The sequence below is a fragment of the Tamandua tetradactyla genome, chromosome 13 (genome assembly GCF_023851605.1).
Source record: "Tamandua tetradactyla isolate mTamTet1 chromosome 13, mTamTet1.pri, whole genome shotgun sequence".
NCBI classification, from domain to species: domain Eukaryota; kingdom Metazoa; phylum Chordata; class Mammalia; order Pilosa; family Myrmecophagidae; genus Tamandua; species Tamandua tetradactyla.
The window spans coordinates 61,624,676-61,641,153 of NC_135339.1; the positions used below are offsets into that span (position 1 = coordinate 61,624,676).

Genomic DNA, 16,478 nt, shown 5'->3' on the forward strand with positions numbered 1-16,478 from the left:
CACCTTCCTTTTTAAGATCCTAGCACTACAGTCCTCTTATTTATATTGTCTTATAACACTTGAGGTCTACTTTCCCACAAGACTAATGATCCTAAAGGAGCAGAGACTGTGTTTGACTGGGTCACTGTTGAGTTTTTCATTGTTCATTACTTTGGGTATTTTAGGTTACCTGGCACACCAGCTACTCAATAAACATTTATTTACTTGAATTGAATACTCATAATGCTTCTATTGTATCAAGAGGGTTGCTGTTTCCCTTGATAATGTTTTTGGGGTCAATTCCTCTCTAACCATTTGTGCTTCAGCTGTTCCTGGTTACAAAGCACCTTATAAACGTGGTTTTATAACCTCTCTGCTGGCATATGGGCTCTGGTCAGGAGGTTAGTCATAAAGGTGGAATTTGAATTCAGAGGAAAGAGTTCAGGGTGAAGTTCAGTGACATTATGGCAGAAGGACAAGATCTCATGGAAGCTCCAGCAGAAGGGAGTCTTGAGTAGGGCTTGAGGCTGTGGCCTCCACAGTGCCCTTAAAGGGACTGATCACTTTTCATAATGCAGGTTATCCCAGACTCTGTAAGATTGGGTTCTTCAGGATTTAAAGTTCCAGTCTTCTGTTTTAGGTGACAGCTCCAAGAAATTAGCAATAACAGATCATCTGTCAGCTTAGGGCCAAAGTCCCGAAAGTAGAATAGGTGAATGATAATATCCTTATTCGTAAAGACAATATGTGTGACAGAAGTGTATACATTCCTGTGTTTGAGCAGCTGCTACCGTTAAAAAAGTGACCTTTAGGAGATGGTGTCCTGGGCTGTTTGAAGAAGCTCATAACCTAGAATTGGTTCCCTGTTCATTTAGGGGAGCAGCTTCCCTATCTAGTTTTAGGAGGAACTTCCATGGGACCCAGCCAGACATCTACGTGTTTTGTGAGTGTATGTGTGACATCCTTCCCTCTTAAATAAAGGTTCCCAAAGCCTGAATCCATTACCTTGCCATAAATGTTAATCTTTTTGTGAGCATCTGATGGTGTTAAAAAGTTGTTGTTTCTTACATAGACACTAAGAGATTTCACAGCTATTTTCTTTCTTAACCTGAACAACTGCTAGGGAGCAGGTATGGTTTCCATTTTACTGATGAAGAAACAAAGACTCAGAATGGCCAAGTCACTTGCTTACTGTCACAGCTATTAGCAACAAATACAGGATTTGAACAAAGTCTTCTGAATCTAAGATGATCTCTCTGTTCTTTATGCCATAGCTGTTTCCCTTTGCAGTACTCAGTGCAAAAGTACATCTACAATCAAGGTGGGCCAAGGAATCACCAGCAGGGGGTCTAGATGGAGTTACCTTTATATGCAGGAAAACATTTCACCACATCAATTACCTACACTTGTATGACTATAGGACATCAGCTCCCCTCTTCTGGCCTCCCTTCACCTTTCCAGGCGCTGGGAGTAGTCAGCAGATGCCACACATAAGTCCTTGAGTCGGACTGAGTTATCAGAGAAGCTGCTCCTTATGTTCCATCCAGGTCAACTTGTGGAGTAGCCACAGCATTTCTCTGAGCCATTGGTTTTTGTGTCAGTGTTTACTTTATTTTATATATATATTTTTATTGCCAAGTCTTCACACACATATAGTCCATACATGGTGTACAATCAGTGGTCTGAGCCATTGGTTTTGATACTTTCCTGAGACATGCCAACCACATTGCTTATTCCAAGCTGTAACCACCCTTCTGCTGCTCTCCTGTAGGCTTCCATCTCAACCCTCTAACCTGGCTGGTCTCTGTCCAGCTCTGGACTTTAGGCTGAAGCTCAGTTCAGATATTTGTAGCACCATTGCCATCTTCTTCATAATTTCCTCCTCTGATGACTTCTGCCAACTGATTGAGGCAACACTTAATGTTCTCTATGTCATACCTTGTGAGGTTCCTAGTTGCTTGGGCTCCTATGCATCAGTCATTTTATTGAGTAAAATTCTTTATGCCCCATGATACATTGTCACTATCATCATAATTCAGCTTATAGGTAAAAATAACAGTCTTACGGTGTTTCTGAATCCACTACTCCTTTGACCTCTGCAGTTTCTAGCCCCTACCCCCACCCCTGTCCTCCCTCTCCCCACATATCTCATTTGGGGTGTATCTGAAAGTCTGGCCTTATACAAGAACTTGAGGGCAGGTTATTTATTTGAGGGGTAATTGCAGGAAACAGAGATGAGACAGGGGAAACTGAATCAGTGAAGGGAGAAAAGTCCATTTTAGTGTACATTTTCAAGGTCATTGCCATGGGTGATAAGGGTTTGATTCCACATGCACCGCCTGAGAAGTGTACAGAATGTCTGCTGGAATGATGGGAGAGGGAAGCATTTATCCAGTGGCTCCTGCTTCTCGCTGGTTGAGCTGGGCCGAGAAAATTAATTTTCATGCATATCTGGGTTGAGCATATGTGTAGAGTTAATGTAGCCTCCAGAATGTTGGAGGATCCTTGGCGTGAAAAACAATGTGAAGAGCATGCAGGAGTGAGATGCTGCCAAAGGGAAGTGAGTTGAAGGCTGTATGGAACTACCACCACAGCCAGAGTTAGAGGCGAGGTTGAGTGGATATGTGGTAGGGTGCCAGAGGTATCAGAAAAATTCAGTTTGCCAGATCTTTCCATATGTATCTGAATTCCATGGCTACTGTATCTACAAAAATGCTCTTTTCTGATCTTTCACGTAAGATTTTTAAAGAAGAAAGCACATTTTTCCCCTCTTCTACGAAGTTTAAATTGTATTCTCAATCCAAGTGAAAATATATCTCAATCTAGAAATTGCATACAAATGCCTGAACAGTCCATTCTGGGCTGCAGACATGATTTATTTGGGTCCAGAATGTGTGTGTGTGCTTATGTGCTTAATTAGCTGTCAACTAATATATAAATAACTGCATTTTTTTTTTCTCTTAACAACTTGGATTAAAAAGCTACAATGGGCTCATATTTAATTAGCAGCAGTTAGCAAGAGCTGCTAACTGATTTAGACAGAGGATGGCCTCTACAATACCCCAGTACTTATCAGGCTCCCTTCACTCATTTATCATCCCTACCTGTAAGAATTTCAATTTGAAATCTCTGTCCTAAAACCAACAGATAACTATAGCATTTACCACAAGAGGGCAGGAGAGAATATTTGTGGGAAAATAAAAATGTGACTTCTTTTCCAAGAATGAAAATGGAGTAAAAGGGTAGAGAAAGAAAATAAGCCACTAGGAGTGGAAAGAAATAGAAGGTAGAAAGATAAGTGATGACACTAACAGGAACGCGTAGCCCCTCCCACCTCATTCTTTGATATGCACAATAGACATTTTTTCTAGGTAAGCAAATGCCTAGAGATACATCATCTGTACTTCCCCTTTCAACCAGGTTGTGGGCTCTAAGTTCCGTGGAAACACAAATTCTTTATACATCATTGGAAAAGAAGGGGAAGGGGTTGTCAAGAAGGACTAGAAGCAGAACAGAAGGAAGAGGAAAAGTGCAGAAAAGAGTAGGAAAGCATGTTTAAATTCCAGTTAGTCTAGCTCGTAGCTGCTGTAGATATAATGTCTTATTATGTATGTTTATGTATCAGGCACTGTGCTCTTCTCTCCACTACAGGAACTTAGTGAACATTGCCTCCTATACACTGGGTAAATTAAGTTACCCCAGCAATTACCACGTACATATCACTGTGCTAGGTAACCTATCTTGTTGGACTCACTCAGGAGTCCTGCAAAAATGATTCAACAGGTTAAAAAATATCAGGTAACTCCCCACAGGTACCCATTAAGTCCTGACACTGGCACTCTAGCTTAATGTTTGAGTCTTTTTCTCCACTGTTCCTTACTGCCTTTCATTAAGTACTTGAATAGGACAAACAAGTGACTGTGGGAGTACGGAAAAGAGATTGTACCTGATGGTGGCTGGACTTGGAACTGGGCTTTGAAAGATGTGTTCAGTCTGTTAACAGTGGGTGAGCTCTTAAGCAACATGTTCACTTCCACCACTTACCTGTGCACTTCACATCCACACTTCCGTGCTTTCATGCAACAAAACTGACCAACTCCTGAAGACCAGGCACTCTTAGGCATTAGTGACATACATTCCCCCAGCGAACAAGATAGTTACATTTGTGAATATAGGCATTAAGTAGGTAAGTAGAGGTATGACGAGTATAACACAGGGGGAACAGTTCAGGCTGACCTCCCTGAAGAAATGATTAAGCCTTATTAGAAGTTAGCACAGGAAAGCGGTTTAGCTCGAAGGGAACTTGGTAGATGGAACAATATATATAATTGCACACTGAGGGAGTGGTACGTCCAAGGACCTGGAAGTAGAGGAGAGTGTCTAGAGAGGTCAGTAGGGGCAAAGAGCAGAGGGCTTTGTATGCACACATTTGGGACTTACTCTTAAAACAATTAAAAGCCACAATTTCTAACTATTCTAAAACTCCACAGCAAGAGGGAGAAATCATTTAATACCTACCCAAAGTCCATAGGATAACTGGTTTGAATTAAATTTTTCTGATCTGCACCAGCTGATATGAGGTTGAACGTGTAAAAGGCCTGCTTTCCGCCAAATCACCACTTCCTGCTTCAATATCACCATAAAATAGTTCCCAGGAGGGAATGCGCAGAGCTTGGAAGAGCAAGTCAAATTCTGGCTCCTGAACTGATTAAATTTGAACTAGAAAACAGTTATACCATACCACTGCTAGTTATAATTTATACAAATTTTCTTTCCTCCACCCCAGGATAACAAAGAATAGAAAATATTCCCTGTAAATACCGTGAATCAGGAAAGATTAGAAAAACCCTGTTGGGTTGAAAAATTCATACCAGGAAGGAAGTATTCTAGTAAAAGTAAAAGAAAAGGCTCTACTGTTAAGTTAAACCAGCAAAATAAAACAAAAAACTGGCTACCTTTCTGAAATGGGCAAGACAGCCTTAGGAGTATATTAAGATAATAATAGAAAAGAGATCTATAGAAAAAACACAAACAAATCACTGATAGTAAAATAATTTTTATTTTCTTATTTAAAAAAAAAGGTAGCATTTCACATATAAATTTAGACTTCAAGATTACAGTGTATATTTGCCAAAAGGGACATCCCTAAAGGAGGGATAGGTTTTGAGCTCATTGAGTGAGCACAGGGAAGCACACTCCATGGGGAGTTTAAGTGAAAAAAATACTTTCTTTAGAGCTTCACAATTGTCCCGCAACCCTGCCACCAGGGTTTGTGGCTGGTAAGAAAACCCACACCCATCACTGTGGGACAAGAGCATTTAGCTCACATGAACAGGGAAAATCTCTAGGAATGAAAACACAAAGGTCAATGATCCAGACTTCCCACAACAATCACTTTTTCTCTGCAGCAGTAATATGACAGCTTAAGAGTTTATTTTTATAATCCAAAAATTATTTTAAGGAAAACTAAAGAACATAGAATTCATTCAAAAAGAAAATTTATGTAATTAAATGAGCAAAATGAAAAAAACCTATTCTCTCCATATTACAAATGCCTCTATGGCATAAGGCCCAGGAAGAAGACCCATTTGAATCTGGGATTTCCTTTCCTGAATAAAGTGTTTGGCACAAACACTGACAGGACTGACATTCAGCTCGGAGGTTTCTTGAAGTGGTCCCATACCTTTTCTGTCTGCCTTCACCTTACTGTACACAAGAGATGTCCTAGCAAGCAGCCTGGACATCTTAGGCCTGAGCAAAAACTCAGGCCTAACTATGGAGTATATTATTTCAGGAAAGTTAATCTTAAGGGGAAAAAGTTTCAGATGAAATAGTTCTTCCATAGCCCTAGGCCAACTGCCACTCTCTCACGGAAGATGACATTCACTGGCTACCCAGGAAGTCAGAAGAACCCTGATTTCCCAGGAAAGGTGAAAATTGGAGAAAGTACTTTTATTTCAACATCTCTGGGCCAGGAAGGAAGGAGACAGAGATGGTCAAGAATGCTTTCTATTCCATTCATTCCACACTAAATGGGCTCCTGATGAAGAAAGCAAAGAAGGATCAGTGTGCTAGTAGCTATGGCAGGCCTAGGATTTAGGCAGAGGTGCTGAGGCAAATAAATGTACCCCAATCCAGTTTTCAGAATAAAATCTTCCTGCAATTATGATACAAAACTGTACAGAGAACAGCTAGGAATTGTATGCTGCTCCTATTTCTGGTTAAGTCCTGTCCCACTCTTGGCCAGTCAGAGCTGAGAAGTAACAGAAAAGATGTCTGTGGCTAAAAACCAGGCACCTAGTTGCACACAAGCCTTGGGGGAGAGATGCTGAAGCAGTTATCATTGGGGGAATGGGGGAAGGCAGGGTCTCAGAGCTTTAGTTCAGAGCAAAAAGTTTTACCTCACCCCAAAGTTCAACTCAAGACCTCCTTATCTCTGTGCCTACTAATGCATTAACCCAGTAATTAGGAAATCTCTATGGAGAATTGATGGCACAGTGCACATCCCAGCAGGCCACCAGCCTGGCTGCAGGAACTCAGAAGAAAGGTGCAAAGCACACCAAGTAAATCATTGCTCAAGAAAAAGATAATTTCCTGGGGAAACCTCGGTGGCCTAGATGATAGTATTAAGGATGAATGCTGGGAATGGGCCCTAAAGAGAGAGCCTAGGTCCCAGGGTACAGTCAGTCTTCTTTAAACACTTACCATTCCTGGCTGTCTTCCCTCTAGCCTCCCATCTCTTGGATGGCTAAGCACCCATTTCTCCAGAGACCAATGTAAACATTGTTCAATAGATCTCAGCTTAGAAAAACACAGCTTGTTATATATTTAGTGTTAACATTCCAGTGCAGGCAGTATCTTAGCATCAGACTTTCCCTCTTTCATGAGTACCAGTTTACAAAGGAACACATACAGCATACTCGATAAAACTGCATCTGAAAAGATCATTTGCGTGCCAATTGGCTCTATTCTGCAGTTGATAAACCAGGATTATCACAGGAGAGGCAGAACACACGGAGCACAAGTTCTCTGTAAATCTGAAGAATCGGTATAATCATTGTTTCCACTTAACTCCTTGGGCTGCATCTTGATATGGGAGAACATTTCTACCTCTTGCATCAACCTGTGTTCTCCTTGTTTTGGATGGGGCTCTCTCCAGAGGGTTCAAGAGCCTCCTTAGAGAGAAGCGTGCTTTCTCTTCCAGTCCTGATATCTGAATATTTTAAAGCACAAGAGGAGTCCACGAACATGTTAGGGATGCTGCTGCCAAAGTAGATCTTACTGTTAGAAGCAATGGCCTGGTACTTCTTGAGCTCCAGATATTCCGGGGTCAATTTGTGCTGTGTGAGGGCAAACAAGAGGAAAGATATCAGGACACTTAGTGTGTTCCAAGTGTGACATGCCTTCAACAAGGTCCTGTCCTAATGCAGGAGAAGTTATTTGCTTTTTATAAAAGAACTCAATGGCTTACCTCGGGAGAGATTTGGGAAATTTAACAATAATAACTAACCTTTCAATTGGAACACATAACTTCATATACACTTTCTCATTTCATCTAGCTAAATTCAACCTGAAAACAGTCTGGAATTTCTGCTGATTCTCTGAGACAGGGGAACAGGTCAATGGATGGGAGTGGCACAACATCAAAAGAAAGGGCTATAACTTTTGAGTAATCAAAAAATAGATAAATTCATTAATTAAAATCCCTCCTTTTCTTCCCAAAGTCCTACCCAGTTTCCAATTTCCTCTTAACAGTAGTGACACAATGAAGAACTCTTTAGTTCCCTGGGCTTATAACATTGTAATTAGCTATTGGTAATTCTGCTTTTCTAAACTAGAGTCTAGACCTGGAAATCACCTAGTCTAACTGCTTGCCTTTCCTCAGGAGTTACAGTTTGTGATAGACAGATGTCTGTCAACCCCCTTCCTAAAGATCCTCCCCCCTCTCCTATGGAAGAGTTTTTTGTTTAAACCATGGTGTCGAGATATATCCAACCAAAATCTCTCTGGGTTTGATTAAAACTATTTCCAGCGTTCCCTACAATATACTCTTCCAAAAGCCCCTCAGAATCTTCCCTAGTGATTTTCCCAACACCCTGAGTCTCAGCCTGTCCTTGGAACATGATTGTCCTTCATAATCATACAGTATTTTTTCCTGCATTCCAACATCTTTGACTGCCTAGACTTATACCCTCACCAGTTAACTGCTATCCTCTGTCAATACACTGTAATCAAACCTGGTCACAGTACATAATCAAATTACTTCCTAAAGCCTTTTTAATACAAGTTGACATCTGAGAAGCATTTTATCAAAATGGCAAGAAACTACTGTCTCTTTCAGACTAAGGCTGACCTCAATGGCAGGCAGGTTCTTGATATTTGTGCCTGGCCAGCTTCAGTTACAGATTTGGATGGCTAGTTTGTAAACTGAAATTACCCATCTTGCCTTAATCTGTGTCTTTGAGAAGATTATTTCTAAATTTACACCAGTTTTGAAACTATTGGCAGCTGTCATTCTGTCAGGCTATGTCTTCTCATTTCTTTTGAGTACAGAGTATGCCATTTCTCTTAAACCAAAAAGTTTAATTTAAGCACTGTCATATATCTTAAATCTTGACTCATCCTTTAAACGGCATCATATACCTTAGCAACCTCTATCTAAGTCCTTTCTCAGTTCCAATCTACTGTACAAATAATAACCTTATACATTTTCCTTTCTTAGAATACTATAGGGGTTCCAGCTGCCTCTTAATTAAATAACTCCTGTTTACTACATCTATCCTCTCGAGCCAACCTAACCTAGTACTGACACAATTGTTTACCCATCATCCATCCTACCACCTTCCTAGTTATCACACATGGCATTCCTCATGACTAGAACAGTTTTTTAAATCCAATAAACAAGGAGTTCTCAACTCTGGCATACGGAAATATGTGGGTGTATGGGGAGTCTGGTTGTTAAAATGATTAGTAAGCATTACTGACATTTAGAGGAAAAGGGCCAGGGATGTAAAATATTTCACAAGGTATGATATAATTCTTAACGATGAAAATATCTCACCCTAAAATGCCAACAATTTTTCTTATGAGAAACACTATTCTAAACAAACTTAGCATGTACCAAAAAAGGTACCTTATCTGAGAACCAATTCTAAACAAGCTTTACTCTTCTGTCACTCTAGTTATTTCAAGAGAAAATCTTCAAATTCACTATTATTGAGCCCTTTCACAGCAATGCAAATGATAAGATTTATGCATCTGACCTGTGTTTATATATATGTTTGCCTTTGCCCTGGTTCCCCACTTTTATAAGGAAGTATACAAAGTCCCTTATCTAATGAATGTAGAGTATGTCTTGCTAAGTGAATGGCTGATTCTGGAGGATGTAAAGATACATCCCTTACAATGGATAAAATCACCACTATGATATTAGAGCCCTCCAAAAGGAAATGCAAAACCCCAAACCATATAACTAGGAAAGTGGCACAAAGAGTCAGTCACCTTGTTTGAGGTGGCATACTTGTGTGCAGCATAATACTCAGCATCTGCTTTAGCCTTCTCTCGAGCCAGGAATGCAGCATCTAGCAAGCAAAACAGAGTAAGGCTATTTAAAACAAAGGAAAGTTGCCAATTCATTCCCTTAGCAGGGGGCAAGAGTTCAGACTCTACCTAAGTAGGATTCTCTTTCTCCACTGCTTACTCTGCTTCAAATGTTTACAACAATATTAGGAGTTTTCAAATACAGTCCCCCAGACAATTTCTTCTCAAAGGGAAATTCTCTTGTCACTAGCGGGTAATTCAGCTCATCTGAGCTCACTTCATTCTCCACCCAATGTTGCTTCTTCTTTCTCCATCTCCCTGCTCTGCCCCTTACCCAAACTGCGGCTCTCCACCTAACCTCTAGGCTTAAAATAATTTAAGTCCAGATATGGAAGCTCTGTTCTTCTACTATACTTTCTCCATTCTCTTCAAATCTTATCTTGATTCAAAGGAGAAAGAAGGGAGGCAATAAGATATAAGCCAAAGGGGTTGAATGTGTGATCTTCAAGACTATAAGCTAAGAATATCAACATCTCACTATGTGAAATCAAAGGCTTTAAGAACCTCTGAAAATCTGGCTTCTTCTTTTCTCCAGCTAATTTTTCTTTATTTAATATTAACTAAGAAAAGAGGCTCGTGGTGGTGGGTTTATTATCTTGTGCACACTTTACAACAGATTATGAGTAATTATCATAGTTTGCTGGAGGATAAAGGGGTAGTTTATGTGCCCCAATTTAAAGAAGGAGAATGAAGTGTTGTCTACCCACCATCATGAATCAAACCAAGAGCTAGATATGTTAACAGCAATGTTTTTTGTTTTTGTTTTTTGTCTAGAACATCAGACCAGACACTTCCTCTAGACCAAATTATTCCCTGCTTTGGCCTTTTCCCACACAACACAAACAAGAGTCCACCTCCCTGAGGTGGAGAGGCTGCTCAGTATGGTGATACAGCCTCATCATATTGTCTCTGATGTACCTTCAATTTCAGAAATGCGCTTTTCAGTTTCTTTCTCCATCACCTTCTGCTGAAAACGAATTTTTGCCACCTGTGCAATCTTCTCTGCCTCTATAATTATACAAAAAAAGAGAAAACATATTCAGAAGCATTTCTCTAGCTCCCAAGGCACTGGAAATCAGCAGAACACAGTCTAATATTTAATTATATCAGGTTTTATGGGCTAATTGTTTCATTAAGTTTTATCTATCCAGACCGCAAACAACTCAAAGGAAAAAAGTAAATTTATTTTCTATTTCACTCTTCTATTTTGACAGTGTTAATTTTGTGGGAAGAGGGGATACAAAAACTTTCAATTCCAGTCCTTCCTGGAGTTATACAGCAATGGTCCACAAGCTAATGGGAAAAAAAAACAAAAGATACTTCTTCAAAGTACCAGTGAACAAAAACTGAGCAACATAAATAGATGGCAATACAGGATGGTAACATAATGTGGCAGGAAAAAGAAAGAATAAGGGAGATAAGTTAAACCAAGGAAGGATTTCTGGAAGGAATCTTAAATGATGGACTGACCTAGGAGGGCATGCCAGAAAGTATAAACAAAGACAAGACACTGTGAATGAGCAAAATTACAATGTAAGGTGAATACGGAGCCAGCAGACAAGAGAAGACAACAAAAAATAAGGTTAGATAAGAGGGCTAGAGGACTCTTGTCTTAAATGACAGACTGAGGAGCTCAGCTTTAATAAGGATCATTTGTTAAATTACCATCAGGGAAATGATATGATGAAAATAATTTCAGAGGAAGAATATTCTGACTGCTGCAGAAGATAAAACAGAAAGCAGGATAAAAATTCACCTGAGAATATTTAAAAAAAAGTATTGGGAGTGAACATGTTAGCTCCAGCAAGCAACACAGATAAGAGAAAGTAAATACCTTTAGTAAACTTCTGGCCTAACCAAAGGACCCAGGATCAAGGAATGAAAAACTCTAATCACACTTTGAATTCAATCAATGAAATTCTTAAAGAATTTTCTCAATTCCCCTTTCTTAGCCAAAAAAAAAGGTGAGCATTTTAACACATCGTATCTCTGGCCTCTGAGGGAAGTACATGATAGGAAAAAAAATTCTAAGTGGTTTTCTTCTTTCCAAAAGACAGTATCCTTGACCGAATAATTCAGGGTACACATCCCTCTCTTTCCTCACTAAATTAATCCATAGCATACCATCCTAAAAGTAATCTATGTTTAACTGGGATAGAAATTTAACAGTAAATAGAAACTCAAGATAAAACCTGAATAAAAGGTGAAATCTGAAGCCAACAGCTAGAACCCAGAGAAGACTGTCTCAACCAAGGGGAACTAGTGGAATCTCATTCAACACTCCTCTCTGACACGTGGGAGAAACCAATACAAAGCATTATCAGACTTCTAGAGAAATGGTGGACTAAGCTAGTAAGAAAACCCTTCGGCTAATAACACCTTAAAATGCTAATACAACAAATTTGTTTTTAATGTATGCCTAAATTCATAAGAAAGAATGGGATATAAGCAAAGGGAGAGGCAGCCCTAGGAATAGTTAAACAAATAAAGGAGAGGAACTTGGGTTATTGCCCATACAGGGCTAGGAGATGTGGCTTTGAGATGTTGAAAAGGAGACTCCTATAGAAAATAAAGCCAAGACTTTTGAAGGGCTACAACTCCAGTAAAGTAGATTAAAACACTCTACCCATCAGCCCAATGAGAAGATTTTTACTACCTAGACACATCATAGTGAAAATGAAGAACATACAAAGATAGAGAAAACTCTTAAAAGCAAAAAGAGAAGACTAATTATCTAACAGGAACAAGTAGACTGAAGGCATACTTCTAAACTGATATAAGAGGTCAAGCAAAAATGAAATAATATTGTCAAACTATTAAGGAAAAATAAGTAGTCTGGTATAGAATTGTAGGCTAAATTACCATATAGGAATGGGGGAGAACAAAGAAGACTGAAGAAATTTTCTACTCCTGAATTTTCACTGGAAAAAAGTAGCGTGCGCGCACACGCACACACACACACAAGGATTGCAAAAAGCAATGGAGAGGAAAAAATTACTTAACACATGTAAATCAAAACATGTTTTTATTATAAGACTCAATAATGATGATAATGGAGGAATAAAAGCAACGTAAAACTAAAGTACTAGGCAACAGTAATATGTAAGACTGGGTGACAGTGCTAAGAGGTAAAGCATTCTTAAGGTATTATTATTCAAGAAGTGGGCAGAGAAAATGATTACCTTTAGATGCTGTCAAGTCAGGTATGCTTATTAGTATTTTACAGGTTAATGACTAGTTATATATTCTAGAAACAGAATGTAAAAAATTCCAATCAAGTAAAAGGAAGAAAAGAATAAAGAAAATTCAATCAATTCCATATCAGTCAGAAAAGGAAGGAAGTGGGGCAAAGAAAAAAAAATGCATGGTAAATAGTACAAAATTAAACTGACACAAATAAAGCAAAATATAGCAGTAATTACAATAAATATAAAAAGACTAAACTCACCAGTTAAAAGACAGATTCTCACATTGGATAAGATAACAAAATCCAGCTATATGCTGTTTACAAGAGACACACCTAAAACATAATGACACAGAAAGGTTGAAAGTAAAAGGATGAGAAAATATACACCAAGAAAATAACTAACCAAGAGAAATCTGGCATAGCTACATCATCAGACAAAATAGACCTTAAGCCAAAAACATGTTTAGAGATAAAGAGGGCTATTAATAGAAGCAATTCTCCAGGGAGATGTAACAATTCTAAACCTGAATGCTCTTAATGATATAGTCCCAAAATATATAAAGAAAAAATATGTAAGACGTCAACAAATCCATGGTTATAGTGGGAGGTTTTAACATACCTTTCTCAGTATTTGAAAGCTCAAGAAGGCAAAATTACAAGAATACAGGAGATTTGAACAATACAATGCATAAGCCTGACCTAATGGCTATATAGGGAAACCTGCATCCAACAGAGAACATATATTCAATCTTTGCAAGCACACATAGAACATTTATCAAAAATCACCATGTATAGGTAGGCTACCAAGCAAATTTCAACAAACACCTAAGAATCCGTCTAACAGGTTGTACTTTCTGACCACAATGCTATAAAATTGAAAATTAATGATAAAAAGGACTCTCAAAACCCATTCAATCAGAAATTTAAATATATATTAATTCATGAGCCAAAGAAGAAATGGTAAAATGTTTTAAAAAAGAAATTAAGCTATACACCAAATTATATAAACAAACTACATTTCAAAACATGAGATATAGCTAAAGCAGTACTTAGAAGAAAATTTCTAATCGTAAATGCTTTTATTAGGAAAGACTGAAAATTAATGAGTTAAGTGTCTAATTCAAGAAGTTAGAAAATAAACAATAAACAAAAGAAGAAGAAATAATACAGATAAGGACAATAATACAATTGAAAAGAAGGTGACAACAGAATCAACAAAACCAAAAGCCAGTTCTCTGAAAAGATGAAGAAAATAAGACAGTCCTCTGGCAAAATTGACCCAAAAAAACAGAAGGCACAAATAAAAAATATTAGGGAGAAAAAGGTCATAAAGATCTGGTAGTGGGTTTTAAAATTCATAAGAGAATTAAACAAATTTATGCCCCCAAATCTGAAACATCAAATGAAATGGACAATTTTGTAGAAGAAGATAATTAACAAAACTGACCTAAAATGAATAACCAAATATACTTACACCTATTAAAGAAAGTAAATGAGTAGGTTAAATGTTACCACAAAAAAGCAAAAACTTCATTGGACCAAGATGGTTTTACAAGTGAGTTCCACAAACCTACAAAGAAGAGATAATAAAAAAATGTTCCAGAACACAGAAACCATTTTGAGGCTAGTATAACCATGATACAAAAAACAAACAAAAAAACGGACAAGAAAATTATAAACCAATTTCATTTATGAACATAAAAGTAAAACTGCTAAAGAAACTTATTATTATATAGAGATATGTATTGGGCTAAGCAGGTTTATCGCAGAAACACAAAGATGATTCCATATTAGAAACTCTATTAATGATTCACCATACATTAAGAGTTTAAAAAAAAGATCATATGGTCATCTCAACAGATGCAGAAAAAAATTCTCTAAGTTTTAACAACCATTCAGAATAAAAGGTCTTGGCAAGTAAGGAATATAAAGCAACTTCATTAACCCTATAAAAGTTACCTACAGCAATCATTGAAACTATTTCCTTTAAAGTCAGGAACAAGACAAGATGATTATTACCATTTTTCTTTCAAACACTGTACCAAAAGTCATAGACTAAAGCAGTAAGATAAGAAAAAGAAAATAAGCAGAATTATATAGAAAGATATAAAACTGCCCTTATCTGAACACAATATAATTGCTCACATGGACAATACAAGAGTATTTTCAGCAAAACTGCTAAACAGAAAATCGACTTCATACCTATACAAAAGCAACAACCAATTAGAAAATGTGCCTTTAAAAATATCTTATTTAAATTCGCAAAATACTTAAAGGATAAATATGCATAAATCTCTAACCAGGACTTAAGAAAATTATGAGTTTTTCTGAAAGACATTCTTCATAAATGGAGAAATATAATAGATTTGTAAGACTGCTGAGGATTGAATCATATTTCCCAAAAAACACATATCCAAATCTTAATCCATGTTCCTGTGGATGTGAACTCATTTGTAAACATGACCTTTCAAAGATGTTGTTAATTAAGGTGTACCCCAAATGAATCAGGCCTTATAAAAAGAAGAAATTCAGATGCAGTCAGAAATAGCCAGAAGTCAGCGGAAACCAGAAGAGTAGATATAAAGACAGAGGGAGATCTCTGTGTGGACTGCTGGAATCTACAGACTCTGGGAGAAAGTAAGCCGTGCCAATAGCTTATATGGGATTTTCAGCCTTCAAAACCATTAGACAGTAAATTCATGCTAACCAGTCTGTGGTATTTATCATAGCAACCCTCACAAACTAAGACAAAGACTCAATATGAAAAAGACTGTAATTCTCTCCAAATCGATGAACACATTCTATCTAATTCTAATCAAAATCCTAACACAGTATTTTATCCAACTTGAGGAGCAGGTTCTCAAATTTATATGGAAGAATAAAGGGCCAGGACAGACTATTTTAGGAACAGTTATGAAGTTAATAAGAATAGTTAAAGAGAAGCTTACTCTCTCAGATAGCAAGACTTAATTAAAATAAGTAATTAAAAGCCACAGTAATAAAACATGACAGTATTGGGGAAGGACAGACCCAAAAAAGAGAGACCTAGAAACACAATAAATTTTATGTACATAGGATTTTGGTATATAACAGATGCAACATTAGAAATAACTGGAAGACAGAATGAAACAATCTAATAAATGGTCTAGGAAAATAAGCACGCAATTTGGAAAAAATAAAACCGAATCTCTGTATCTCACTAAACACCAAAAATAACTGTCAGAAGGATTAAGCACCTAAATATGAAAAGCAAAACTTCTATAATAGAATAATTTAGGGGCAGAGAAATAGTTCTAAATAAAACAGGAAAAGCACAGACCAAAAAGAAAAGATTCATGAGTTTGACTACATCAAAATTAAATATAGGGGGTGCAAGGGTAGTTTAGTGGTAGAATTTTCGACTGCCATGTGGGGAGATAGGTTTGATTCCGGGCCCATGCACTCTCCCCACCACCCCCCAAAATGCTGCAATAATGGGATACTCACATGGAAAAAGAATGAATGTGACCCTGGCCATACAGCACATACACACACAAAAAATTCAATATATATGCATGTCAAATATGTCCTAAAGTTCAAAAACAAGCTGCAAAATGGCAGATGTCTGTAACACACAAATCTGGGAATGAATTAGTATCCAGAAGATATAAGGATCTCCTACAAATCAATTCAAAAGAACAATCAATCATGGGCTAAGAATTTTAATAGGCAA

General features: G+C 37.7%; 1 protein-coding gene across 1 annotated transcript in view; it reads right to left on the bottom strand.

Annotated features, from left to right (window-relative positions):
* Nucleotides 1–5,019: 5,019 nt before the first annotated feature.
* ERLIN1 (ER lipid raft associated 1) overlaps nucleotides 5,020–16,478 on the bottom strand; it is a 40,232-nt gene continuing 28,773 nt past the window's right edge. Inside the window, exons 10-12 of the mRNA XM_077125734.1 lie at nucleotides 10,498–10,587; nucleotides 9,481–9,560; nucleotides 5,020–7,319 (exon numbers count right to left, since the gene is read on the bottom strand). Coding sequence (XP_076981849.1) covers nucleotides 7,098–7,319; nucleotides 9,481–9,560; nucleotides 10,498–10,587 — 392 coding nt within the window. The 3' untranslated portion in view covers nucleotides 5,020–7,097. The remainder of the gene's footprint in view (nucleotides 7,320–9,480; nucleotides 9,561–10,497; nucleotides 10,588–16,478) is intronic.